Here is a 26,909-nt window from a genome sequence, read left to right on the forward strand (position 1 = left end):
TCTAAGTCCGCTCATGCTGGACTCCCGAAGAGAAGAGACAAGCACAGCAGGATGCCCACAGAGCCTGGGTGAACGGTAACAGGCACCCTGGAGGGTCTTTGGAAAATGGCGTCTGGGGCTTTGTTCTCTTCTTCTTCCAGCAATCTCTGGAAGCAGGGACCATTAGCCCAGGATGAGCACAGGCCCGGGAGGTAACCCAGCTTTAGTGAACTGCATCCCATACCAGAGGCTAACTTCTTAGAATGTCTCTAGAAGGATCCCCTTGCAGTCAGTGTCACCGCAGAAGCCGAGGTGGCAGCACCCAGGCACCCAGAGGCAGCAGGAGCAGGGGGAGCCAGGCTGATGTGTCCGAGGCGCCGCCACAGTCCTGAGCGTTCTCCTGTGAACCCAGAGCAGAGATGAAAGGGCGGTATCTACAGCAGAGGCACCTTCCCATGCAGAGGGGCAAGGATGGGCAGGGGTCTCTGGGACTAAAGGGGGTCAAATCCTGAGAGAGAAGGAAGTTTCAGAAAGTAAAGCTGCCATCTTTCTTAGACCTTTCAGGGGAAAAGCAGAGGCTGCACACTCACTGGAAGCTGAGATCAGGTCTCCCAACCCTGTTGCTTAGGGGTTTCATGGTGGGTTCCTTATGTAGCATAATCAATGAAGTCATTGGCCACTGGTGGCAACTCCATCTCCAATCCCCATCCCTTGCCCAGAAGTCAGGGGATGCGGCTGAAGTCCCAACTCTCTAATATGCTTTGGTCTTTCTGGTGACCAGGCCCCATGCTGGACCTAGGGGTCCCAGACACCAGTCATCTCATTAGAACACAAATCTCTCTTATTCCAAAGGTCTTAGAAGCATTGTGTCAGGAACACAGGGACTTAGGCCAAGTGTTGTAACAAAAGATGTCCTTCTCACTCATGTCACCCAGGAAGTTACAGGGGTTTTAGGAGTTCTGTGCCAGGAACTGTACAAAGACCCCTTGTTGTATCCCCATTTCACATGATATAAATATGAATGCACAGGTATGAACACTTCCCAGTGAGATGCACGTGTACGGTTGTATTCATCAGCGTCCAGATATGCTGGCATCTACAAGGGCACACACACTTGGCAGAGAATGTGGGACAAAGACCAAGACCCATGCCACAGCCCACCCAGCCTCGCACCTCTGGATGAAAGGCATGGCAGGAATCTGGTCTCCGGCGGGGCTTCTGAGAGCGCATCCTTTCACACTTGACAGAGGCATTATGTATAGAACTCACAAGGTCAAGGTCAACCGCTCTGAACCCCTAGAAGAACCTGCCCCTGGTGGGCCCAGCTTCCAAGGATAGGGGAGGAAGGAAGGCTGGCCTCAGCCCTCAAAATCTGAGCCCTCAGTGACATCTGAGCCCACCCTCCCCATCCCATGTATCCTGGAGGATGGGAAGGATATATTTGACTTCTGTGGCCTTCTGCATTACTGGTGGGAAGACACTGCAGTCACAGGTGGGATCTGTCACCAGCAGGAGCAGGTTGGTCTTGGGAATCTGCTGCATCACAAATATCCTGCAGCAAAGAGGGGGCAGAGGTCAAGGGCTTCCCCAGGCTGGCATGGCAGCCACTATGAGAAGGTCTTTGAGGAGAGAACTGGAGGCTCGGAGTGTGAAAGCAGGGGCACAGGGGAAGGGGCAGAAATGCACATTGGATCCTGGGCGGAATAGCCCGGGACCAATGACCCAGCCCTACTGACTGACTTTACCACAGCTTTCAAAGTTACATCTGTTCTTTTCTAGAAGATGGAGAAGGTGAGGAAGGAGTTGTTAATGTTTGCAGGGACACTAGGATGCCCCTGAGCAGATTGGGCTGTAGGGCTACGCTTGCTTGGGGTGTATGGGGAAGTGCAGTGCAAGGATGGGCCACTAGGTGGCACAATGCCACCGCACAGCTCAGGAGGTCTGAGGACAGGGGAATGACTGGGAAAGCCAGGTGGGCACAAGGTCCAGGGTGTTACATAACAAGGACAACTGCCATTCACTGAGCGTTTCCTAGGGGCCGAGTGATGTCATACAGACACATTTGTTTGTATATGCGTATACACCATATGTATACGCTTAGCCTTCACAGCACTCTGTGAGGTTGGTATGGCCCTGTGTGGTAGAGGACAAAATGGAGCCTAGGAGAAGTGATTTTCCCAAGGTTTCACAGCGAGGGTGTAGCAGAGCCAGTTTTAAACTCAAGTCTGTCTACTGGAAAGCACTTGCTTTACACATCTCCATCGACTCCGTCCTTACAGCAAGGCTTTGAGACAAATGCACAAAACAGAAATTGTTCCAAGAAAACTGCTTTGTGTGGTCAAAATCTTGCCTAACATTACGTAGTAGGAAGAGATGGAAACTGAATTTGTCAGAGGCCAACATACGAGGCTTTACACTACAATAGTTAGCTTGGGTCTGACTGTCCCCTGGGGAACAGGAAGTCTAGCTTTCACAGCCTGGAGGAGGCCATTCCTCCGGCCCAGGGCAGAACTCCCTGGGGGTGTGTGGGGGGGTCCTCTGAGGTTTGGGAACAGAAAACCCACCCTTCTGGTGGCCTCCGTGCCTTCTTGGGTCAGGACTGGTGGGATCTAGGGGTCTTGACCCTGGAGCAAGACTGAGGGGCTCCTACCCGGAGGCACTGGCCTGGGGGTAGGACAGACCACAGACAGGGACAGCAGTGGGAAGGCCGGTCTAGGACCCTCTTCTCTGTGCAAGACATATTCTAGGGCAGACCTAGGTTTATTTGTTGCTTCTTTTCCAGATCTGTGGCGTTGAGTGCATGGCCCCGCTGTGGGCTGACCTGTGCCTCAGCGTAAGGGATAAAGATTGCAGAGGTCACTGAGGGAGGCTGTGGAATCCTGGCTGTGGGGCCTCAGGCTGGGGGCTATCTTGCCAGGAGTGGGAGCTGGGGACAGGTCAAGCTGCCCAGGGGGTCTTACTTCTGGCAAGCCCCACACTCGATGATGCCGTTGGTCTCCTGGATGGCTGTCTGGTGCACAAACACGGGGTACTCTGTGTCGCAGGGATGCAGCAGCTCCTGCTTCTTATGCTTGTGGGCTGCAGTGGACAGAGGTGCCTCTGTGAGGAAGGGCCCCACAGCCTCCTGAGGGCCTTAGCACCTCATGGGTGGCTGCAGAGGCCTCAACACTTCATCCACAGTGAGCCCCCTACTCCTGGTCCCTTGCAGATGCTCTCTGGTTAGAAAGGTCTCGGGACTGTGCAGGAGCCGGGAGGTGGGAGAACAGAGAATAACTGAAGCAGCCTGGGTGCCGGGGACCGTGAGTCTCCAGTATGAATGTCACACTAGCTCCTGACCTTGAGGAAGCCATATTCTCTCTTTGGAAGCCTACATCCTCATCATAAGCTGGGGGTGGGAAGTGCCCCATCTCAAAGGTTCCTGAGAGGGACCTGGTGCACCCTTGTTCTTGCATCCTCTCTCCTCCAGGCACCCTCCCTCGTCCCTGCTGGAGGGCCCTGGGTGAGCAGAGGTCCTACTAGGAGCAGCCTTAGTGAGGGGATGCCACACACACCCGGGGCCCCACCCTCCTTCATGAGGCGAGGCAAAGCAGGAGGGGTGGCTTGGTGGGTGGATTGTGGTCCCTTCATTCTGAGATCTGACCTCCCACTTGTGGACACACCTGTGTCCAACTCTCAGGTAGCCATGCAAGGGCAGCTCCTACACAGGCCAGGCCCTGCCGGCCCACCCCTGCCACCAGGCCCCAGCTCCTGCTACTGAGCAGTGAAGGGAGGGACAGATCTCTGCACCCAAGGCCACCTGAGCCTGGAGGCCCAGCTCCTGGATATTGGGGCTCCTTGGTGGATATCAGGTGAGTGTGAAGCCCCTTAGTTCACTGAGACAAGACAGGGGCCCTGGAGACCAGGCAGCTCCTGCAGAGGAGCGGAGAGCAGAGCAGGCCTGCGCAGGCCCAGGGCTGGAAGCAGCACTCCTATTTCTCCATCACAGGCATTTCCTTTGCTTCTCAGACTAGGGGTGAAATAGGTAGGGCAGGTGGGTGGACACAGGTGGAGCTGGGACAGGGGCTCCTACTGAGGGTTAGCAGGAGGGCCATTGGTCTCCCTAACTCCTGGACCCAGAAGTTCCCTCCAGACTTTGAAGCCAAGAGGCAAGGCCAGTCGGCAAGGAGAAGAGTCCTCAGGGACAGAAACATCCGTTCCGGCTCCTTCCCGAGCTGACCCTCCAAGGAGGGAGCTGGGTGGCCCTGGAAGTCTCCGGACCTGACTCTTCTCCTCCTGCGGGGTGCTGACTCAGCGCTGGGCCTGTCTGCCTGTCACCTGAGCCACTTTGGTGGGTGAATCGTGTCAGTGATAACACTGCTCACAGCTACAACAATAATAGGACTGGGCGGCTTCTCCAAGGTCACATTACTCCTGGCTGGGGCCTTGGGCTCCAGGAAAAGCTGTCCTGAAGAAGTGAAGCTCTGAGCAAGCAAAGGAAGGGACGGTCCTCAGCTTGCCAGATGACAGAGGTTGCGTCCCCACCCCATAATGAGAAGAGGGAGTCGTTTCTAAATGGGCTGTGGTACATGGTTCCTGGCTCCTGTCACCAATGTCAAGTGACTGTCCCCAGAGCAGTCCTGTTATGAGTGTGCCTGGGGCCTCCTAAAGTGGCCTGGAAACATGGCAGGGAAACGTGGAAATGTGACCCCAGGTCAGAGGTCATCTCCTGGGCCAAAGGCAGCCAGCCCCAGGGGGCAGCAGGAAAGGCAGAGGGAGGAGCAAACCAGAGAGAGGACAGCCATGGACATTGTTCCTTATCATGAAGCTTAAAGTTGAGAAAAAGACGGGCCGGGCTGAGGAGCTGCCCAGGCAACAGGGAAGTTCCAGAGCCCCATGGAAAAGGTCCTTTTAACATGGACAAGTGGAGCGAATCCTGCTAACAGGAGGTGGCCTGGTGTGGTCGGGGGAGCTCTGAGCCCCCGAGGGGCAGCACATCTGTCTGCTCTCACATTCAAGCTGGGGACCTCCCCTCCTGGGCCGTGGAGAGCGAGCCTCAAACCAGGTGAGAGAAGCTCTTCCTCTCTGTCAGGACCCTCTCACAAGCCTCTGCCTCCAGGGGACTCGGTCCTCAGACCCAAGGTCATGGGAAGGGTGTCATCCTCAGGGCCTCCTGGGGACCACTCTCTGGACCCCAGAGCACTGCCGAGGGCTGATGGACCCTGGGCTGGAGTGCCTGGGGAGACCTGGTGGCCGCCCAGCTGCACTCGGTCAGGACCAATGGACCACACCCTCTTCTCCTCCTGGAGCCTCTTACGTTCCCTGCGGCAGGACCATGCTCTGTGGGATGAGATCTGGGTCCCCAGGAATGGTGCCTGCAACTGGATGAGGGACTTGGGGTCCCCGAGTCAGGGGTGTCCCAGGATGAAGAGCACTCAGCCCTTCTTGGGATGGTTCCTGGGGTGTAGGGTTGAGGGCAGGCCCTTCTCAGCTCCCCAGCCCAAGTGGCCGCCAGGATCTGCCCAGATGATGCTACTTACAATGATGGAAGACGGTTTTGGCTGCCCGGGGTGTGGGCCCGGCACAGGGTGGACATGGCACAGCACATGGCATGACGTCACATGAAGGCAGGATGTCACAGGGTGGTGATGATGTCACATGGAGGGGTGGTGTCCCAAGATGATGTGATGTCACACAGAGAGGTGAGGGACCCAGGGGTGAGGGGAGATGATGAGAGAAGGCCAGGCAAGATGAAATGATGAATGACGGACGCATGCCTTAGAGCCGCGCCCTCTCACCCACCCACGGCCAAAGGTGTCCAATGAGCTGACCAAAACCCACCTGCTGCGCCGTCCTGTCCCGGTACTCACCCTCTGCCACTCGGTCATGCCAGGAGCCCCAGGCACTCCACTCCAGCAGGAGCCTGCCAGGCACAAAACTGAGTCTTGGGGACCTACCCGCCCTCCCCTCCTGGTCCCTGAGAGGCCTGGAGCTCTCTGGGTGAGCAGAGGTCCTGCTAGGAGCAGCCTTAGTGAGGGATGCCATGCACACATACATACCGGGGCCCCACCCTCCTTCACCTCCTCAGCAGCCTCTTGCTCAAAGGGTTCCCTCCTGAGCTACACCCACATGAAGGCCTCTCCCAGCCCCCACCTCAAGCCCCACTCACAGCAAGAGCTCACTCATCAGCCACTTGGTCGCCATCAGGAGGGCAGAGATTGGCTGGAGTCGGGGAGAGAAAGGACACACCTTTTGCAGCAGGTCCAAGGGGAGAGCACTTGCTCCTCTCAGCTGCCCTTGGACCAGATGGGCGGCTGTCCCAGCACCCTCCTGACCGTCACCCCCCCGTCCTTGCAGAGGAAGCATCCCAAAGCTGACTTATGTGGGCAGTGCCTTTTGTGGGTCAGACATCTCTGGCAGGGTTAGAAGTAGCCTTCCATAAGGTCAAGTTCTCACCCTGATGGGCTCGTTCACCAAGGATCCCTGAAGATTTTTGTGGAGCACTGGGCACTGAGGTGGGGGACAGACCCTGTCTCTAAATAAAATATATAAAAAAGGCTGGGGATGTAGCTCAGTGGGTAAGGACCCCTGGGTCCAATCCCTGGTACCAAAAGGGGTGGGGGGAAAGAGTCAGCCCTGGGGCCTGATGGCCTGTAGCTGGGTGGGAACAGTGTCCAGGTGACCTCTTTGGAGGACAAGGCAGAGGATGTACACGTGGGGGAGAGAAGGTCACTCACGCTGAGCAGGGGCTGGGCTGCGCTGTGGTGGTGATCCGGAAGCTTGCACATGGCCTGGTAGTCATACATAGTCACCCTGAAGATCAGAACCAAGGTGGACTGAGGCCAAGAACCCCTGCCATGCCCTGCCCCTCCTGGGGGTGGGGTGGGATGGGCTTGGTAGAAGAGCTTGCGTTCACCAGGATTCATGACGGTGCCTGAGTTAGGACAGCAGACACGGACTGGGCACGTTCTGAAACGCTGCTTTTGCACTTTAAATGGCTTCAAGAAAAGAGCAGCCCGTGGCTTTCCCTCTAGTGCTGAGCTGGGGCTGGAGGGTCCCTCCTAGGAATGTCCACGTGGCCATATCCCCCTCTCTGCCTCATGTTGAGCCCCTGGATCCTGAAAGATTCCTTCTGGGACTCTTTGGAGCTGTCATTGAGGTTTTTGGAGCTCAGATGCCGAGATCTGGCTGGTTTGCTGACTGTCAGCTCTTTGCCCCACTTACTGGTTGAACATCCCCATGTTGAGCAGCTGGGTCATGACAGCGCCGTCCACCTCCCCCAGAAATCTTCCCGTCTGTGAGGGAGAGAGAGAGAGAGAGAGGAGAGAAAGAGAGCAAGCAGATGAGCAAGCCCACTGAGCCACATTCCCAGCCCTAGTTTGTATTTTATTTATTTAGAGACAGGGCCTCACTGAATTGCTTAGTGCATCGCTAATGCTGAGGCTGGCTTTGAACTCAGGATCCTCTTGCCTCAGCCTCCCAAGCTGCTGGGATTACAGGCATGTGCCACTGGATCCAGCTTGTCATTCATTTCTGGACTCCATAGACACAGCCTACCCTGACCCTGGTCCTCTCTGAGCTGCCCCCTCTACCCTGACTGTGCCCTCTCCCAGTCCCCAGTGTGCTGCCAGAACAGTCTGCTCAGACACAACCTGGGTTTTGTCACACTCTCCATTATCTAGGAAGGAAAGAAGGGAGGGAGGGATCCTCCCCTCTCCTCTCCCTCTCTCCTTTCACAATCCACCGTGTCTGGGGGGCACCCATGACGGTGGCCCCGCAGCACCCCCCAGGGCAGCAAAGCCCCGGGGCTTTAGCTGAGAAGCCAGGCCTGCCCCTGCCCTCCAAACCCACCCCCAGTGCCTGGCTCCAGCCTTCTCTGGCCTCTGGATTCTGCTCTTCTCAGCATGGCGGGGTGGAAAGAGCTTGGTGGCTGGCCTTGGATTGGATTGGAATTCAGGTTTAGACTGGGAATAATGTGTGCCATACGGTGGCTCACAGTGAGTGGCAGCTGTCATTACATGAACGTGGGTGTGCCCAGTGGGCCGTTGTCTCTGCCTCAATTACCCTTTCTCGGTCCTCTTTTCAAGGAACTTTCCTTCTCTTCCTCCTCTGAGAAGCACTTCAGCAATGTGTGGCTGCATGTCCTAGTTCTGTTGTCACCCTGCCTGGGGTATATCCGGTCGTCTTAGGCCTCCATTGCATGGAAAACTGTTTGGGGTCAGGGTGCATGTCTCTCAGTTCCCCACAGTGCCTGGTACCTGGGCATAGTGTGGAACTTGGGCAGGGAAGGGAGGTGGGAGCCTGAGCCCATGGCCACCTCAGGTTCTTGGCAGAGTGCTTTCTTGGCTCATGGGCCTGGCTGGCCTTCCCAGGCCTTTGTGAGGGGAGCACTTCCATGGGGTCACACTTTGGCTGGAGGTGACAGGAGATGGCTTGGAGGAGAAAACCAGGTCAACTGAAGGAGAGGCGAGAAGTGAAGAGGAGAGCAGGCCAGGCTGTGGCAGGATCCCCCCTCACACCTAGAGTCCCTGCTTCTGTGGAATTTCCTCCATAGCCAGCCCACTCTATGAAACACCTAGAACAGTGACAGGTATTATGGCTTCCGATACCAGGAAACTCCACCCTGGCACAGATGGGGGGGCTCCGGCCTGGCTGACCTCAAGGAGAGCCAGTATTGTCCAGGAACCCATGTAGGGCCTGCGCTGCATAGCTGGGGAGCCTCCGGTAACCCTTCTTAAGGAACAAGATTAATTGGAAACAAAGGTCAGTGGGAATGCAGGGCTCCTGTGCACCAGCTCAGCTGAGAGATTCTCTTCCAAATAGGAGTTGCTGCTGCCATATTGGATGACAACCTCAGGGATGCTCCCTTAATGTTCAACCTGCAAATGGGCCCACTTTGAAAACTGGGATAAGGTCAGGAAATGTCATTTTGTAAATTGGAAATAAATAAGAAAATATAGCCCTTGCATCCTATAGCCAGCCAGCCTGCTTGCCTGCCTTTCTTCCTTCCCTCCTTCCTTCCTTTCTTCTTCCTCTCTTTTTCTTTATTCTCTTTCTTTCTTTTTTCTTTTTTTTGGTACTGGGTATTGAAGCCAAGGTACTCTCCCACTGAGCTACTGTTCCAGCCATTTAATTTTTAATTTTTTTTTTTTTTTAATTTTGGGACAGGGTCTCATTAAGTTACCCTGGCTGGCCTTGAACTTGCGATCTCCTGCCTCAGCCTCCCAAATTGGGGAGACTACAGGTATGTGCTGCCATACCCAGTTTCTATGGTATTCTTTGTTTGGAAATAACTCACTTATAAAATTAACATGTAATGATACAAGCCACTGAAAATGAATGCCAAAATCATGATCTCAGAAGCTGACAGGTTAATGACAGAAGCAAACCGGAGAAAAACTAGAGCTGGAGGCAAAGACTTGCCTGAGCTCTGCTGTCTCTTGGCCTGAATGCCTGACCACCTTTCAGTCACAAGATGCTTACTCATCAGGGGGGTACAATGCAAAAATGAAAGAAATGGACAATAACCAAGAGCACAGACCAGTTTGGACAGACAAGGGCACATATGCTGTCACACAGGACAGCTGATGACCAGTGCCTCCGGTGGTGGTATAAACAAGTGAGTGTCCTTTTGTTCAGATTAGGAGGCCTGATGGGGACAGGCATCACTGAAGAGGAAGTGGATAAAGCAGGGGACAGCAGAGAGGAATCAAGGGAATTCCAGGGACAAACACATGGGAAGGCAAGAGGCATCCAAATCCTGCTGCCCTTCAAGATCCAGCAGTAAGGCCAGCTGAAGTTCTTCCCGATCCCTCCAGCTTGAGTGTCCTCTCAGCTGGGTTTGCTCTTTTCTACTCTAGTTACTGTGTGTGCATCAAACCTCCATCACTGGACAGCAAGATCCTAGGGCAGAGAGCCACCTCTGACCTCCCTCCCCAGCCTGCAGGGGCTTTATGTTTATTATCCATATTTGCTGAAGGAATGAGAGGGAATGAATGAATGACCTGAGTCTCCTGCTTCCTGGGACAGGGTAGTGGGGTGGAGACCAGGCTCCTGATGAGGCTGGCCAAAATTACTACAAGCCTATCTTAGTCTCTTTCCTAATTCTAGGCTTATTCATCAGTAACCAGTTGTTCAAACATTTTTTTCTGAGAAGCCAGGTCTCTGACCAATGTATCCTGGACATTGGAAAAAATGTATCCACCTCTGCAAATAAACAATTCTGTTTCCCAGAATATGTCATTCAGCAGAAGGTGTCCATTTTCTTCTCCTTATTTAGTAAGGTAGCCAGACTTTAACAATGCTAGCTATGTGCTCAGCTAAAAGAACTACATTTCCCAGAAGCCCCTGCACTGAGGTCTGGCCAATGGAACATGAGCAGTCACAAGAAGGACTTCCGGAATCCACTTAAAGGGAGAGGACTCTGCAGAGAGGCACTGCCCCCCACTGACTCAACCCCCCAGTTATACTCCCCTTTATCTGGGAAATGGACTAGAAGACAGTACCTTCCCTAGCAATGTTGTCCTCTTGAGGGTGGGAACAGCTGGGGACTCCAGGAAGCCATGCTAGGAGCTTCATTGAGTCTTCTGAGAAGAATCAACCAGTGCTTTGCCTAAGCCACTGCAGTGGGGACTCTATTCTTGACTGCAGAACACACTTCCTAACTGGTAGTTTCTTTTCATTTTTGTTGGAGTGAATTAGTGCCACTTCGACTTTGAGTACCTTGCAATTCAGGACTTGGGGTGGAATATGGAGCTGCACCCACAGCACAACCCTGTAGAGGGGTCTGGCTGCCCAGTGGTGCCTCTTTCCCGGGGGGTAACACATGCATAAGTCATAGTCCACGGGCCGATGCATCTAAAGGGCCTGGGGCTCCCTGAGTTTAAGTCTGCAGCGAGTCTGGGAGGGAGTTTGGGAGGGAGGTGAGGTCCTTTGAGGTACCACCCAGGAACCTGGAGCAGGAAGCAGATGGGCTTTAGGCAGCAAAGAAGCAGAACTAATTAGATTCCTGCTGGTTGGGTGGTTGCCCCTGGACCTGGGCTAATTTCCCTGTCGTGTGAGGCTGTTGTTCATATGTCCCCTGTCCCCAGGGAGAAAGGGTAGTCTCAACTCTAGTGATAGAATGGAAAAAATGCCACATGTCCTCCTTATACCCAGGGACAGCCTCAGTTTCTTCTTCAAAAATGGGGACAAGTATCCTCTTAAGGGGTGTGAGGGTCAGATGTGTCACCGCATGGGAAACCACTGTGCCTGGCTTCCACAGGGATTATTGTCCTTCACTCCCTTCCTCATCTGGCAGCTGAGCTGAGCTTAGAGTCCCTTGATAACTGCCTCGGGTCACCAGAGAGCCTGCCTCTGCCTAGTCGGGAGGTTGCAGGGTTTTACTTCTGAAGCATTTGGTGGGGCAGGGCCATTTGGGAAGCTGGGGGTAGTGGGGTGTGTGGGGGCTGCTGCTGAGTACAGGGGAGCCCCAAAGACTCAGAGGCGGTGGGGGGGACTGTGGAACAGGGAAGGAGAGGGGGAGCCCAGGCCAGGACAGGCACATCTGTGGTGGCAGAAGGTGCCAGGGAGGGAAGGAGGACAGCACAGGTCCCTCAGAGGAAGGTGCTGGAATGAAGCACCCCATTGTTAGACTTTGTTGCCCTGTGAGGACCATTTTGAAAGTTCTGTGGATGAGTGTGGTTCGCAAATAAATGATAGGAATCTGAGTCCCAGGCTCTGGTGACAGATCCTGGAAGCATTATGATGCTTCACAGAGCCCCTGGCACTCCCCTGGCCCAGTCATGTGCCTCTGTCTCTAGACTCCAAATTGAGGACTGTAATCCTGTCATTCCTGGTCCTTTAATAAAAGAATGAGCCCTGAGCCTGGAGAGGCCTACTGATAGCTGGCCTGGAACTCCACCAGGAACAGGAGAGAGCCTCGAGTCACTCCCCTGGGTTGGTGGGCAGACTGCAGATGGCTGCCCTGGGACAGGAGCACCCAGGATGAGGAAGGGCTAGGCAGGACTTTAGGAAGGGCTTTTGCACCTAAAGCAGCAACAGGCTTAGCTCCCCAAGCCCCTGATGGACCTTGGCAGGGACAAGGGGCAGCCTGAAACTCCTGGCACGTTACCCAGCCAGGAAGGCAGGAGCAGCCAGCCGAAAAGCCCCAGCCACAGCAGCTTGCAGCTGCCTGGGCACTGCTTCTGAAATCTAATCCAGCTCCGATTCACTCCCTGGCGAGCTCCTTAAAGCACAGATTGTCTGAACAAGTCCCTGGGTCTGGGGTGGGGCCCTCAGGCAAGCTCCCAGCCACTGATGCGCGGTCTTCCAACTGTGCTCAGAGTTCTAGGGATAAGTGGGGAGGAGTGGGGAGGAGTTGGGAGGAGGGGGTGAATTGAGGAGGGGCTTGTTTGTGTTTGGGGGGAGGGGTAGGTTTGGTAGGGGGTAGGAGTCTGTGGTGGAAGATTCTGAAATGGTTCACAGTGACCCCAGCTTCCTGGTAGTCGCGCCTGTACATGAGGTTGAGTGTACCCTGGACTTAGCAACTGACTTCTAGCTAATAGAAGATGGGAGAGTGATGGGATGTCATTTCTGAGATCATGTTTCAAAGGCAAGTGGCTCCTCTGTTGCAACCCTCCCCCCCATCAGGCTCATCCACTTGTTGCTCTGAATAAAGGGGCTGCTCTGCTGTGTAAGCTACCCTGTGGAGGGACTTGCATGGCCGGGAGCTGAGAGGGCTTCAGGCTAACAACCTTGGGGGAACAGCAGCTGTGCAAGTGAGCTGAAGTGTCTCTGCCCCTGCCAGTGTCTCTTGAGGTGGGCCCCAGGGTTGGGCAGTGTCCTCTTCAGAGCCTAGCTGGGAGGTCCCTGCAGCCTTTAGATCAGGGGTTGGCCTATGAGGGCCCAAGGGACAAACTTGGCTCACTGCTGGCTTCTGTGGGTCCTTGATCTAAGAATGGTTTATTTTCAATGGTTCTTAAAAAATCAAAAGATTAATAACATTTCATGACACATGGAAATTATGTGAAATTTGAATTTCAGTGTCTAGGATAAGATTTTATTGGAACAACGCCACATTCATTTGTTACGTGCCTGTGGCTGCTGTCTCCCTGCACGAGCGGAGCTAAGTGGTCCCCAAATGTGAACTATCTGTCCCTTTACAGAGAACGTCGCTGGCCCAGCACAGTCTCTGCGACGTGGCCCTCCTCTCCTGTTCTTGCCACCCTTCCATCCCAATGTCCCAGCTTGGCTTCACCCTCTGAAACTCTTTAGGCCCAGGCTTGATCCTCGGGCCCTCGAAAGCCAGTACCACAGAACCTACAGGGTCGCTCTGGATTGCCCAGGCAGCAGGGAACAGAACATGAATGACTGAAGGCATCAGATGGTCCCAAGCCTTGTTCTAACCACTTGGTTTTGACTTCCGTCACCATCCATTTTTTTGTCAGAGCAAGTGGGAAATACCAATATGGACTGGTGCTCAGGCCAGGGAAGAGCCCCGTGGCCAAAAAGAGGCATGAAAAGGAAAAGGGGAAAGAAGGGCAGGCAGAGGGAGGTGGCCAGGGGAGCAGCAGGGGTCCTAATGAGCAGCAGGGGTCCTGCGAAACATCCCTATCATGGGCCCAGCCCCACCCCAGCCAGGGGAAAGCCAAGGAAACCACATTTCTCTCTACTACTCTTGCTGCTAAAGGCCATTTAAAAACTATCCTTAAGGAATCAGATTCTAAGACCCTTGGGCTTCTCCTCTTCCTCAGTTGACACTTTTCTCAGTCTCCTTCGGATGCTCTGGCTCTGGTTCCTGCCATATTCTGACACCTTCTTTGGGCTTAAGCCCCCTTCCAGTGGGGCCAGACGGCTGCCTCGAGGGGCAGAGAGATGGCCTCAGCCCTAACCTGGGTCAGCAACATCTCCAATTCCTGCAGCTCTGCCAGTACCCAGCACCCAGAATCAGGCTCAAGAGGACCATAGGCATTACCCTGATTTTTCTGAGGGGGAAACTGAGGCACAGATAATGGAAGTTGCTTGCCCAAATCATGTTTTGAATAAGTGGCAAACCCTGTGCTGAACCAAACACCATATCCCTTCCACTGAGGTTCAGTTAGAGGCCATTTGGATACTTCTGGGCTTGGTTCAAGGAAAGACTTCAGGTGAATATATTCAGATTTGGTTCAGGTTTGAATAGTCTTCTTTTTCACTTTGATTCCTGAATAAATAAATATTTAATTTGGGGACCCAATTTGGGGTTCAGCAAATATGCCTTTGTGAACGCATGCAGGGTCCAGGGAGTGGTCCACGGCCACAGGGAGGATTGAGGGGTGCAAGGCAGGCTGTTGGGCAAGAAAGGACCATGCCCATTTCCTTGCTTCCCCCATAACAAATTAAGGATCAGGTTTGATGTCTAGAATAGAATTTTCTAGAAAGGAAGTCCAGAAAGGAGAAGAATGCCGGGTGGGGAGGCCGAGTCCTTCTGGGGCCATGGTGGTGGAAAGGGTGGAGGAAGGATGGGGATTGAGATGGTGAGCAGAGGAATGCTTAGAACTGTGGATGAAGGACCCTCAGAAAACACGGTGCATGGGCTGGAGTGTGGGTCCGTGGGAGAGTGCTCACCTAGCATGTGTGAGGCACTGGGTTTGATCCTCAGCACCTCATAAAAAATAAGCAAATAAAATAAAGACACTGTGTCCATCTACAACTAAAAAAAGAAAACATGGTGCAGTGCCGCCCGCAAGCCCCGAGTGGTGCTTTCATGAGCTGTCTCATCCCTGTGTGGTGGCAACACTTTCCCTCCTAACCAGTGGAGGCCAGGTAAGTTACAGATGAAATAAAGAAGTAATATTTGCTTTGACCACCTGAGTGGGAAGTGCTCCAAGTGTTGTCATCTCACTGTGTTGACTCTGGGTTCAGGAGAACCGTGCCCTTCAGACCCTACTCCCCAGTTCCCTCAGAGGCAGGGTCCATAGCCCTCTCTTGGGCTGAGGCGACGACTCGTGGTCTTGATTCTTCCTCCTGCCCTTTCTCCCCAGGTCTAGCTCCCCAGAAACCCACCTCCTGCGACCTCTCCGAGATCAGAATGAAGCCATTGTTGTCCACGACGAAGCAGTCCAGGTCCTGGGGGCAGTCCGGAAGGGAGGTCATGGCCGACCCTGCCACAGACCTCCTCCTCCTGCCCGTCCTTTGGGTTTGGGAAGGCTGGTTCCGTGTTGGATGAAAAGATTACCCCTTTGAAGCCCAGCACTGCTGGGAAGGAAGGAGGGCACTTGGGACAGAGGGAAGCCAGCCCATGGAGGGCACCTGAGGAGGGCCACAGCTCCCACCCCACCCTCTTCACCTGGGAAGAACTTACACTGTCCCCGCAGCTCTTTGGGCATGGCTCACCCATAGCACTGCACTGGAAGGAAGAAGAGAAACTGCGAGTGGCAAACAACTGTGTGTGTGTGTGTGTGTTGTACATATGTGGTGGGTGTGCGTGTATGTGTGCATGATAGGTATGTTTGTGAATATTGTATATGGTTCATTTGTGGTGTGTGGCTATATGGAGAGAGGTAGAAGTGTGTCTATAGGATATTGTGGTGTGTGTGCATGTCTATGTAGAGTGTTTATTGTGAGGTGTGTATACAGTATGTGTGTTATGTGGAGGGTCTACGTGTGTGTATATGAGCATGCTGTGTGTAGTGTACGTGTGCTATGTATGCATCATATGTGTGTCTGTACGATACTGTGTGTGTATGTGTGTGTGTGTGTCTCTGTGTGTGTGGCATGTGTGTTGTATATGGAGGGTCTACGTTTGGCATGTGTGGGGTGTGTAAGAGCATGCGTGTGTGGTATACATGTGGTGCGTGCTGTGTGTGGTGTGTTTATTGCATGGAGAGGGTCTATGAGTGGCATGTGTGTGGTGCGTAGGATGGTGTGTGTGTGGTAGGTGTGTGTGTGGTAGGTGTGTGTGTGGTGTGTGTGTGTGGTAGGTGTGTGTGGTAGGTGTGTGTGTGGTGTGTGTGTGTGTGGTGTGTGTGTGTGTGGTGTGTGTGTGTGTGTGTGTGGTGTGTGTGTGGTAGGTGTGTGTGTGTGGTAGGGGTGTGTGGTAGGTGTGTGTGTGTGGTAGGTGTGTGTGTGTGTGGTAGGTGTGTGTGTGGTAGGTGTGTGTGTGGTAGGTGTGTGTGTGGTGTGTGTGTGTGGTAGGTGTGTGTGTGTAGTAGGTGTGTGTGTGGTGTGCAGGACGGTGTGTGTGTGGTAGGTGTGTGTGTGGTAGGTGTGTGTGTGTGGTGTGTGTGTGTGGTAGGTGTGTGTGTGTGGTAGGTGTGTGGCACTGAGTAGCAGACCCTTGCTGGCTGGCAGCTGCCCAGGCCAGCGGGCAGGCTCTTCTAAGGTGGCCTTGGTCCCTGCAGCCCACAGGTCTCCTGTGCTTGGTGAGGGGAGAGGGTTGGTGGCATTGCTGGAAGCCTCCTGGGATGGCTCCATGTGGCCCTGGGTCTCTGGGTGGCTCTCCCCAAACTTGCCCAAGGTGGGCCACAGTAGCCAGTGAGTGGGGAGCAGAGGAGCCTCACACAGGAGGAATGGGTAAAGGCCGACTGGGGAGCCCAGAGAGGCTGAGGCCAGGCGCTCTGCGGGGCAGAGGGGAGGGCAGGTGGAGAGCAAGGCCAGCAGGCATCTGGCTTCTCAGGGGCCTAGACAGCAGTGGGTCTGGGCCTTGCAAGGGAGGAGGACAGCGCAGGGTGGGCAGGGCTGTGAGGCTCTGGGGCAGCAGAGGGTGCCATGGTCTGCGCTGGGAGACAGCACTGGGGTGAGGAGGGAACAGAGTTGGAGGCCTGGTCTGCACATGGGGGAGCCACAGGGAGCAGAGAAGGAAGGATCCGGGAGGCACCCCATGGTGGCTCCTGATGGGGCTGAGGAAGAGTCCAGGTGGCGGGTGAGAGGCAGAGCCCTGCCTCATGGGAGAGCTTGTTGTCTATCCCTGACCTGGCCAGGAGCGGTCACCTACCTGCTCTGTGGCTGCCCAGAACTGGCGCTGGAGGAATTCCACCTTCATTTGGATTCCCACCGCTGCAGGGAGGCAGGAAGAAGGGGGGCAAGGCCAGGGGGGTGTTTTTGGGGAGGGGGTGGTGGGAGGGAAGAGAATGAGAGAAAAAAATAGAATCAAGTTAGAGAAGACGCATCAGCAGGAACTGAGGGGGGGATAGCACCCGGGCAGGCAGGGAACGGATGGAGGGCTGAGTCAGACGGCAGAGTGTGAATCTGAGGCTCTTGGGGAGTGGGAGGGGTGGGGGGAGAAAAGAAGACAGGCTGGCAGTGTCTATCTTCCCATGGGAAGAACAATACCAGAATATGTCCCAAGAGGAGAGAGACGAGGCTCCAAGAGTCCAGAGAACAGAAGGGACAGACTTGTCCTCATGTCCCTGGGAACTTTACCCCCCCTTCTCACAGATGGAACAACGGAGGCCAGAGAGACCAAGCCAATTGTGCAAGATCATGAGACCCAATGCGGCAAAGTGAGACTGGGATTCACGTCCATTCTGCGTTGGGCACCTCACAAGGTTACTTAGCTCTTACTCCTGGTTTGACAACCTCTTACATCTAATTCCTGCTCAGAATTTTCACCATATTGGATAAAAACTCTCCTTGCAGAAAATCCTGATCAGATTTACCCAGCTTTGCAGGCAGTTCCCAGGAAACCAGAGATGCTGTCAGTGCACAAATATTACTCCTTTGATGACACCTTGTACCGGGGCCACCCCTGTCTCTTTGATTCCCAGGCCGGCTTGGAGAACCCAAGCAGCTGCTCACACAGTCAGAGAAATCCAGGACAAAGAGCTCCAGGAAAACTTGGGGCCAAAGAATAGACAGAAAAGTCAGGTTCTACTGAACAGAAAAAGAATTTAAAAAGTAGGACAACTTCTTGGTGTCTGGCATAACAATATAAAAATGACTTGGGTGCTTAGGATGCGTCAGACACTTTACAGGCATAAGCTTCTTTAATCCCTCCAGCAGACCTGGACTGTTACTCTGACATTCCAAGCAGAGGAAACAGAGGTTTTTGCAGCAGTTATATCACTTGCCTGGGTCACCCAGCTAGAAAAGGACAGAACCAGGGCTCTAACCTGGGTCTGTCTCTAAGTTGTTTTTTTTGGGTTTTTTTTTTTTTTTTTTTTTTTTTTTTGATACCAGGGATTGAACCCAGGGACACTTAACTACTGAGTCATATCCCCAGCCTTTTAAAAATATTTTATTTAGAGACAGGGTCTCACTAAATTGCTTGGGCCTTGATCAGTTGCTGAGGCTGACCTCAAACTCATATTCAGCCTCCAAAGCTGCTGGAATTACAGGCGGGCACCACCATGCCCAGCTGTCCCTCGGGTTGGGTTCTTGACCTCTCTACTCTCAGCACCTGGATTCCAGTCCTGACAGTCAAGACCGGGCTGCAGAGAAGGGGCAAGTTTCTCTTCCACTCTGAGCTTTGTATTTCTTCTCTGTAAAGTGCACATGGATCTGGGTTCTCAACCATTATGCCACATGCATGAGAAATTCTCAAGTGAACCCGGTGGCCATGGGAGAGATTTTCCATCACCATCACCTTGAGTTCCTCAGTTCCTCAGTCCACAATGCTAGCGTTCCAGTACTGCACAAGGTGCAGAGTTGCCTCAATTTGATCTTCAGTCTGGAAAGAGTCCAGAGGAATATGATGATGGGGTGGGGGAGCGGCCAGGGAAAGGTCAAGGGGCCAGAGTTCTAGGCTGAATTTTCCAGGGCTTGTGATCTCTGGATTTGTTTCTTCAGGTGTAAAATGAGTCATGATTATTGTTACCCTAGAAAAGCAGAATGAGATCAAGTGAGATGATGGGTGAGTCCTCTATTCCAGACTGGAGCCTCGTTCTTCAAACTTCAGTGTGCATCAGAATCATCTGGAAGGCTTGATAAGCCCCATCTCAGAGTTCTCATTTGGGAGGTCTGGGGTCAGGGGGCACTTGAGAATTTGCATTTCTAGAGTGTTCCCAGGTGATGCTGCACTGCAGCTCCTGTGACTATATTTTGGGAACTATATTTTGTTCAGAAGCATCCTTGTGTAATGGGGCTTTCTAAGATGATGGAGGTGCTGTCCCAAACGGGAGACAAGCTTCCTTCCTGAGAACTTGAAATGTGTCTAGTGAGACCAAGGATGTGAATTTTTAAAATGTTATTTAATTTTAATTTATGTCTATGTAAGAAGCCACATGAAGTTGATGGCCATCTTGTTGGACAATGTGGTGCCAGAGCTAATCTGAATCTGCAGGTGAAGAAACCAATGTCCCGAGAGGCCCCTCTGCTCCCCTGAATCCCAGGCAGTCTTGTGGCCGCTCCTGGCTAGCCAACTTGGACAGGTCCTGTGATGTGGGAGCATCTGAGTTCTTTAGGGACTTCTTTGTTGCTTCAAGGTCCAGGTGGCTGACAGGACTGGGCATGAAGGGATGGGGGACCCACTTGTTGGCTCATGGCAATGACAAAGGACGCAGATGGGGTACACCCCAGCAGGTGAGGGATGCTTGGGCCCTCCTGCCACTCACATGTCTCCCTAAGGCTGCAGCCCTCCCTCTCCTCTTGATGTTCGTTTGCACAGATTTCTTTCTCCTGTAGAAACAGGCTGAGTGAAAGATGATGACCCTTCCACACTTTGTCAGAGGGGAATTGTACCAATGCTTAAAACAAGGAAGCATATTTGACCCCATCCTTGACTCTGTGGTCAAAGAGGTCGCAGATTATTCCTGGAATGAGACTCTGCCTTTATCCCCAGGTGGCTCAGGGCCAAGTCTTGCGGAATCACGAGGTTTCTGAGCTGAAAGAAGTTTTATGACTTTAATACAAGGAGCCTGGAGAAGATGGGGGCCAATTCTTCCCAAATGAAGGTCAGGTTTTGAGGGTTCATGGGCAGAAATGTGGGGAATGGAGCACAGAGCAGGTTCTCCCCACCAGGTTCCATCTCCTGAGCTGGACCATCAGCTCCAAAGCAAGCTCTGTGTCATTGGCACCTGGGAAACCTTCGCAAAATTCAGGACATTCCAACTGCCTCCTGACATGTTATCTCCCCCTGGGTCACCCATGGGCATTTCAACCTTGACATGCTCAGAAACAAACTCCAGGCTTTCCTTCCAAGCCCTGGTCCTCCTCGGGACTTTGCCATTTCAAAACACATTCTCAACCTAATCCTTTTCCCTCAGTTTACCCAAGTTCAGCTGACTGTGTTCCGGAACCCTGTGGTTCCATCTCCCTACCTCCACCGTTACCACCGTTGGCCAAGCCAATCTCTCTCCTGCTTGGATTAATGCAATAGGCTTTTAAGAAGTCTCCCTGCTTCCCACTCTGGCCTCTCCGTGATCCACTCTCCACCTAGCCATGAGAGTGATCTTTCTGAAGATCAAATTGTACCACTCCTTTGCTTAAATGGCTTCCGTTGTCCCTAAAACAAAATCTAAACTACTGTGTAATGTGGTCTACAAGATCCTACATGCGCCAGCCTTGCGGGGGGCGGGGGTCTCTGATTTCAGCCTGAATCACTTTCTTCCTCAAACATGTTGACATTATTCCCACGCCAGGGCATTTGCATCAACTCTTCCTTTTCCTCGGAATGCCATTCCCCTTGAACTCTACATGGCTGGCTTCTTATCATCAGATCTGCGCTCAAACATCATCTCCCGGCATAGCCCTCCCTGACCTCCTCAGATAGAGCAGTACTTCCCTTCACCATTCATCCTCTGTCTTGTCATTCTTTCTATTTCTCAATGGCATAATTTATCTGTTTTTGTCTGTCTCACCTCCCATTGGAATGGGGCTAACAGCAGGCAAAAAGGATTGAGTTCCTTCTGAGCACCTAGTACAATACCTGTCACATAGTGGGGATCCATATATATTTCTTGGGCTAAATACATAAAATCAAATTGAGTCACCTGCTTGACTGGAAGCAAAATTCTACTAGACTCACTGTCCCTTATCTCTGAGGTTCAGGACCTCCCTCCTCCCTGCTGAGCCCTGCCCTGTTGCTGATAATGGACTTGTCATCTTGAAGATTTAGCTGTGCTCAGAATTTCTTCTTGGAGGCAATCCACTATGAAATGGGAGATTTAAGTGAGACATGAAGAACAACTTCCTCCTGGTAAGAACTATAAGATGCTGAAAACAAGACTTGGTATAGAGGAGAGAAGATAAGGGAAGATAGTGATTAGGGAACATGGAAATCTCTTTGGCAATGGATCAGCTCTGCCATGCTCATGGGTGTGCATGCCTTCCCTTTAATGATTTCAAATTCTTCTTCTTTTTTTGGTACTAGAGATTGAACCCAAGGGCACTTAACTATCTATACCTCTTTTAATTTTTTGTCTCGAGGTAGGTTCTTGCTAAATTGCTTAGGGCCTTAAATTGCAGGAGCTGACCTCAAACCTTCCGTCCTCCTGCCTCAGCCTCTAGTCATTTCAAATCCTTCTGTTCCAACCCTGTTTCATACCACATGGTGCTTTTCCTTCCCAGGCCCAGAGAGAGCTCAGTCCTCTCTGTCCTTGCTGAAGCCTCACCTGGGAAGAAGACCACCCTAGGAGCCTCCCGCTAGCCTGCAGGAGTTGGGCTGTTCCTGTGTTTGCAGAGGAGTGCAGAACTCTTGGTGAGGGAAAACACGGAGTTCTAGACCTTTCCAGGTGGCTTCCCCCAGGGTGGTAGGAAGAGACCTTCTCTGAGCCTATGCCTGGTGGCTCCTGTTTTAGACCTGGACCTTGACCTTGGTTCTCAGGGAATTGGCCATAGCCTGATAGAGGACAGATCCCAGCCTCCTGCCCCAGTCTGCCTGGATCCCCTCCCCGCCCAGCCTCCTGCCTTCCCTCTCTTGCTGTCTCTCCAAGGTGCTGCTCTTGCGCCTCAGCCCTGCTTGCAACCTAGCAAATCACCTCAATAAGGCCATCGGCAGCAGACGGCCTGTCAAGCTGTGTGTCTTTGCTCCATGTCCTGGCTGGCACTCAGTGCTTCTTCATCATGAGGACAGGAGAACAAAACAGCCCCACCCACACATGGGCATGACCCACACATGACCATGCACGTGTATGCAGACATGACCACACACGGGTGCATACATGGTTCACGTGTGCAGAATGACCCTTGTGGAGGGCCATGGTCTCCAAAAGTCAGAGACTCACCCTCTTCCCTCCTGGCTCTTGCATCTGCTCTGAGCTTCATCCTCTTAACCCAACCTGTGGGGTCAACTAGACCTGGGTGGTGGGGTGGGAGGGGCTCGCCTTCTATAACCCTGAGCCGGCAGGTGCACAGTGAATACCTGTGTCACAGAATGCTGGGGCCAGGGCAGACCAAAGACCTCAGTCCACCTGCTCATTCCATCGGACAGGAATGAGGAGACCCAGGGCCGCGGAGCCAATCACCTAGCCAACAGCTACTGGACAGTAAGAGCAGTTGACAAGAAGGTGCTGGCATGGACATGGACTGGGGGAGGCAGGATCCCTCTTCTGGAACAGGACACAATACAGGAAGGAGAAGAAACCACCCACAGAAAGCCACCTCACAACTTCCTCTCGATAACGTGGAAGCGGACCACAGTAAAGGGGGAGAGGGGAAGAGAGATGTTCAGTAGGTTGGACAAAGGGAAATGAAGGGAAGGGAGGGGAGAGAGGAAAATGGAAGGCAGGGGGATGAATGTGAAGGTATTTTCTTGTGTACTTTCTTGTGAACACACCATAGTAACTCCCACCATCACATATATCCACAAAAATGGGGTCCTAATTAGAATAAGATGTATTCCATGCTTGGATAATTATATCAGAGTGAATTCTACTACATGTATAACTAAAAAGAACCCCAAAGAAAAAGAACAAAAGAGAAGGGTGGCCTGGAGAAAATGCCATAGATGAGAGAAGAAGGTTGAGACCTGTGAAACCAGCAGGGACACTTGGTAGCAGAGGTGACATTCTGGTTGAGGTTTTAAGAAAGGAGCTGCCCCTGGCAGGAAGAGCACTGTAGCTCAGTGCTTTCCTGAGGTGGGGAGATGGGGGCTGTTTGGGGGAGATGGGAGCCTGCCTTGCTTGAAGGGCAGGATGCCTGGGACACCTGTGCAGGGTGAGAGGCAGGGACTTCCCCGGAAGTGAAGGAGGTTCTCCACTCCTCCATAGCCCTGCCTCTGCTTCCTGGAGTTACCTGACAGAGGGGACAGAAAAAAAGGTGTAGGAGCATTGTGTGCGGCATCCTGAGTTAAGGAGGGTCTTCGACCCACAGCCCCAGTCCTAATGGTGAAACAAAAGAAGAGTATGGGGATACTCATATGCCCCATGCTGAGCCATCTGCTGGCCAGGAGGCTCTCAGAGAACTGGGGGTCCGTGCTCCAGCTGGGAAGTAGGTCTTGGCTCCTCTTCTGGTTTTGCCTTTAGATCAGCCACCTTCCTCTTCTTGGAATATCAGTTTCTCTGACTTGCTTTGTCCTGATTGTTTAGGAGAGAGGCCTCTGAGCTCTTGAATTACCATCTATTCCCTTTGCAGGCCTCCCCCTTTTTGGATAAGAGCAAGAACTAGCTTCCACATATTGGAGAAAACATTCCACCGTTGGCTTTTTGAATCTGGCTTAGTCCACTTAGCATGAAGCTAGCCCAAAATAAGGAGGAGAAAGAGAGAGAGAGAGAGAGAGAGAGAGAGGTTGGGGCGGGGGGGGGAGAGAAAGGGTAAAGGGCAGGGGAGGGGGTTTCAGAAGGAAGGAAGACCAGTGGACTAGATGGACTGAGATTGGATAAGGGAAGAACAGAGGAATGAATCTCACTAACTTTCCTATGCACATACATGAATACACCACAGTGAATCTCACCATCATGTATATCCACAAGACACCAACCAAAAAGAAAAAAAAATAAATCTAAAAGTAAATAGCAGAAAGATCAGTGGGAAAGGAACAGGGTAAGGAGGAGGGAGAGGAAAGGGGAAATACTGGGGACTGAATTTGGTCAAATTATATTCCATGCTTTTTAAATTCTGTCAAAATGAATCTGATAGTTAGGTATAGTCAGAAAGAAACAATAAAAAATATTAAAGAAATAAAGAGCAAGGACCCTTGAGGAGCAGGGTAAAAGCCCAGGGACTAAACTTGCCTCTGGTTCCCTGAATGCTCTGTCCAGCCAGTCCCCAAGGTCCCCAGCCTGCCTGCTCTGGTGTAGTCCTGGCCTGGGTGGACATAGCTTTGAAACTCTCTGACCTCTGTGTGGCCATATGACCTCTGGCTTTGTGGGGCTCAGCAGCCCACTGTGGAAGGCCCTCTGGTGCCTCAGAATCCCCAGGCACCCTCAGTGGTCCTCACAGAATGAATCAGTCTTTGAGCTAAGGGGTGGGTTTTTCCTTCTCCCACAGGCAGGATGGGAGACACTGCCCTGTTTGACTTTGAAACAGCAGACAGAACCAGCTTCGTAGGAGGCCTCAGGGACCAAAGTCAATCCACTGGTTTTGTCGTCTGGGTCTTGCCCCTCTTTCGCCAAATCAAAGGGGAAAGAGGAGGGACAGACAGAAGAAAGGAGCATCCAGGGACGAGGGACAGCCGGGAGGAGCCCTGGGAAGGAAAATGGAGGTACATGATAAAACAGATTTCCTCCTCCCCGGAGTTGGAAACGATTAATCCACAGGCGCTTTTTTTTTCCACTGAAATGTGAGCATTGCAAGGGTGAGCGCTGCCCTCGCGGCCGTGAGCGCTTGGGCGCGCGCGCCTGTGTGTGCCGCTGCCGCTGTCATCACAGATGTACCCCCAGCTGTCACTCCATTGCTCCGGCTCTCTGCTCTGCGCACAGGCGCGCGCTCTCCTCCCTCTCCCCTCACTTCCCCCTCTCTTATCTGTCTTCCTCTGTCCCTCCCTCTTTCTTTCTCAGTTTGTTATTGACCCAACAGCCCCATCCCCTCTCAACGCAGTGCCACGGGCACTCCGCCGCCGGTGCTGGGTGCTGCGTGCCAGCTGCCGGCTCCCGGACTCCGGGACTCTGCATCCGGAACCCACCAGGCTCTGCTTGGCGCTCGTGTCTGGATTTAGAGCTACCTGATCTAAGGGGCTTAGGGTCCCAGTGAAGAAAGGTGAGTGTGAGTACCTGGTTGGAAGGAATGGGGGTCGTGGGGGTTGCATGTTGGTTGGGCATGCGAACTGGGGACCATCTTTGCTGGGTCTCTTGGCTCTGCACAATTAGCAGCGGGTGCCTCCTGCCTGGGGCACTTGCTGGGGCTGGGGAAGCTGCTCAGAACCAGACACCTAGGCATCCCAAAGGTACAGAACACTGGGAACTCCGACCCCACAGTGTTGGGGACTTGAGCTGTGCATTCTTCCAGAAAAGGGGGCAGGGGGGAAGGGAAAGGGGGAGGAGGGCAGTGCTGGTGCCAGATGACAACCCTGGGTGGCATAGAAACCGGTCCCTGCAGCACGAGGAGCAGCAGCCAAGAGCCTTGTGCTGTCTGCATGCCCGGTTCCTTACCGGCAGCCCCAAGGAACTTGAGTGCTATGGGAAGAGGGGTGGGACGGCAGTTAGGTGCTGGTGACAGGCTGGTAGAGGAAGTGGAGGGTAGCAGGGTGGAGGACCACTCTGAGTGAGGCATGGGAATAGACCGCAGGACCAGTGCCCCTTTACAGGTTGCCTTGAGCCTTGGGTTTCTGGCCTTCAGGTGGCTGTCCTTGGACAAGGGTGCAAAGGGGGACTTCCCCAACTGGACACTAGTCCACGTAGGCATGGGTGAGGCCTCGCTGGTGGGGGTGTGGCTGGAAGTGGACAAGGGGGAGTGATCTTACAGCCCTTCCTTGCAAGCTTGGGTACTGCTTCTATCCCACCTGAGCGTCAGACAGGGAGCTGGGCTGTGAGAACCCACCTGGAGTCCCATGGCTGCATGCCTGCCTTTTGCTGCAGAAAGATCAGGTGCCTTAGGAGGACTGTGTGCAGTCAGGCTGTGTCTACCTGGCTGCCTGGTTCTCAGAGGCATGGATACTTAGACTTGGAGCAGAACAGCGATTCTCAGTACCCCTGAGGCCCATTTCAATACTGCTGGCTTCTGACCAGAAATCTGCAGTTCAAATCCCTGCATGGCAGATCTGGGGCTGGGTTCCAATTGGCTGCTCTGCCCCTCACCCCCAGCTGTCTGCATTTCTAGGGGTGGCAGTGGTGATGTTGGCACCAGGCTGTCAGGGCTTGTTGGGCATTGCCTCGTGTGACTCAGATTGACAGGGCTGCAGCTTAGATAACTACAGCAGGTGGGGGAGGGGAGGGAGCAGAACACGTGGTGAGGGGCGGGGGAAGTCCAGCTGGTAGGGAAACCCAACAGCAGCTTAGGTGCCGCCAAGAAGAGCCCAGCTCTTCCCACCCCCACCTCTCCACTGGCAGAAAGTCTCTGGCACCGCCAAAAGAGGGAGCCCAGGAAAGCCAGGCCTGGGGGCGGCAAGAGAAGGAGGGAGGTTTCTTAAGCAACCGATCTGGTTTCTTTGGGGTTTGGCTAGAAGCAGGGTCTGGGGCCCAGGGCAAGCCAACCCTGTTCCCATTTCCCAGGCACCAGGGCCAAGAGGCCACATGGGGGGCGGTGCTGTGGAGGAGGGTGTGGAGGAGGGGTGTTTATGCAATGACTGGGGGTGTTGGGGAGTTCTGTGGGTGGGGAGAGGAGGGGTCTGGTCAGAGGCAGTGTGTCCCCTCTATGGGTCTCCCTCCTTCTAACCCCAGGTCATATTTCCCCTGCCCCCTGCTTGGGACCACAGGCAGCCAATGGCAGGAGCTGGCTCTAGGGCTTCAACAGACTCCAGCTCATTCATTATAGAGGAGAGGGGTGACTCAGGGGGCTTCCCCGTTCTACTCCCCAGGGTGCCCTTTTGGGATAGAGAATTTTGACAAGGAAATGCTGGTGCAGGAAGCTGGGAGTGAGAAGGGGGCAGGTGTTCTGAAATGAACTAGGAAGGTCTGTATCTGTTCCAACTACAAATATAGAGATTGTTTTAGAACCAGCTTCCTTGCTGCCTGGGCAGTGTG

At 53.3% G+C, this 26,909-nt stretch overlaps 1 protein-coding gene across 1 annotated transcript in view; it reads right to left on the minus strand.

Annotated features, from left to right (window-relative positions):
- Positions 1–274: 274 nt before the first annotated feature.
- Positions 275–26,909, minus strand: part of Cacna2d4 (calcium voltage-gated channel auxiliary subunit alpha2delta 4) — a 104,277-nt gene continuing 77,642 nt past the window's right edge. Inside the window, exons 27-38 of the mRNA XM_076855282.1 lie at positions 16,910–16,971; positions 15,278–15,322; positions 14,980–15,042; positions 7,180–7,250; positions 6,693–6,768; positions 6,125–6,177; positions 5,826–5,878; positions 5,496–5,516; positions 2,940–3,057; positions 1,419–1,531; positions 1,153–1,235; positions 275–379 (exon numbers count right to left, since the gene is read on the minus strand). Coding sequence (XP_076711397.1) covers positions 275–379; positions 1,153–1,235; positions 1,419–1,531; positions 2,940–3,057; positions 5,496–5,516; positions 5,826–5,878; positions 6,125–6,177; positions 6,693–6,768; positions 7,180–7,250; positions 14,980–15,042; positions 15,278–15,322; positions 16,910–16,971 — 863 coding nt within the window. The remainder of the gene's footprint in view (positions 380–1,152; positions 1,236–1,418; positions 1,532–2,939; positions 3,058–5,495; positions 5,517–5,825; positions 5,879–6,124; positions 6,178–6,692; positions 6,769–7,179; positions 7,251–14,979; positions 15,043–15,277; positions 15,323–16,909; positions 16,972–26,909) is intronic.

The sequence above is a fragment of the Callospermophilus lateralis genome, chromosome 4 (genome assembly GCF_048772815.1).
Source record: "Callospermophilus lateralis isolate mCalLat2 chromosome 4, mCalLat2.hap1, whole genome shotgun sequence".
In the NCBI taxonomy this organism is placed as follows: Eukaryota; Metazoa; Chordata; class Mammalia; order Rodentia; family Sciuridae; genus Callospermophilus; species Callospermophilus lateralis.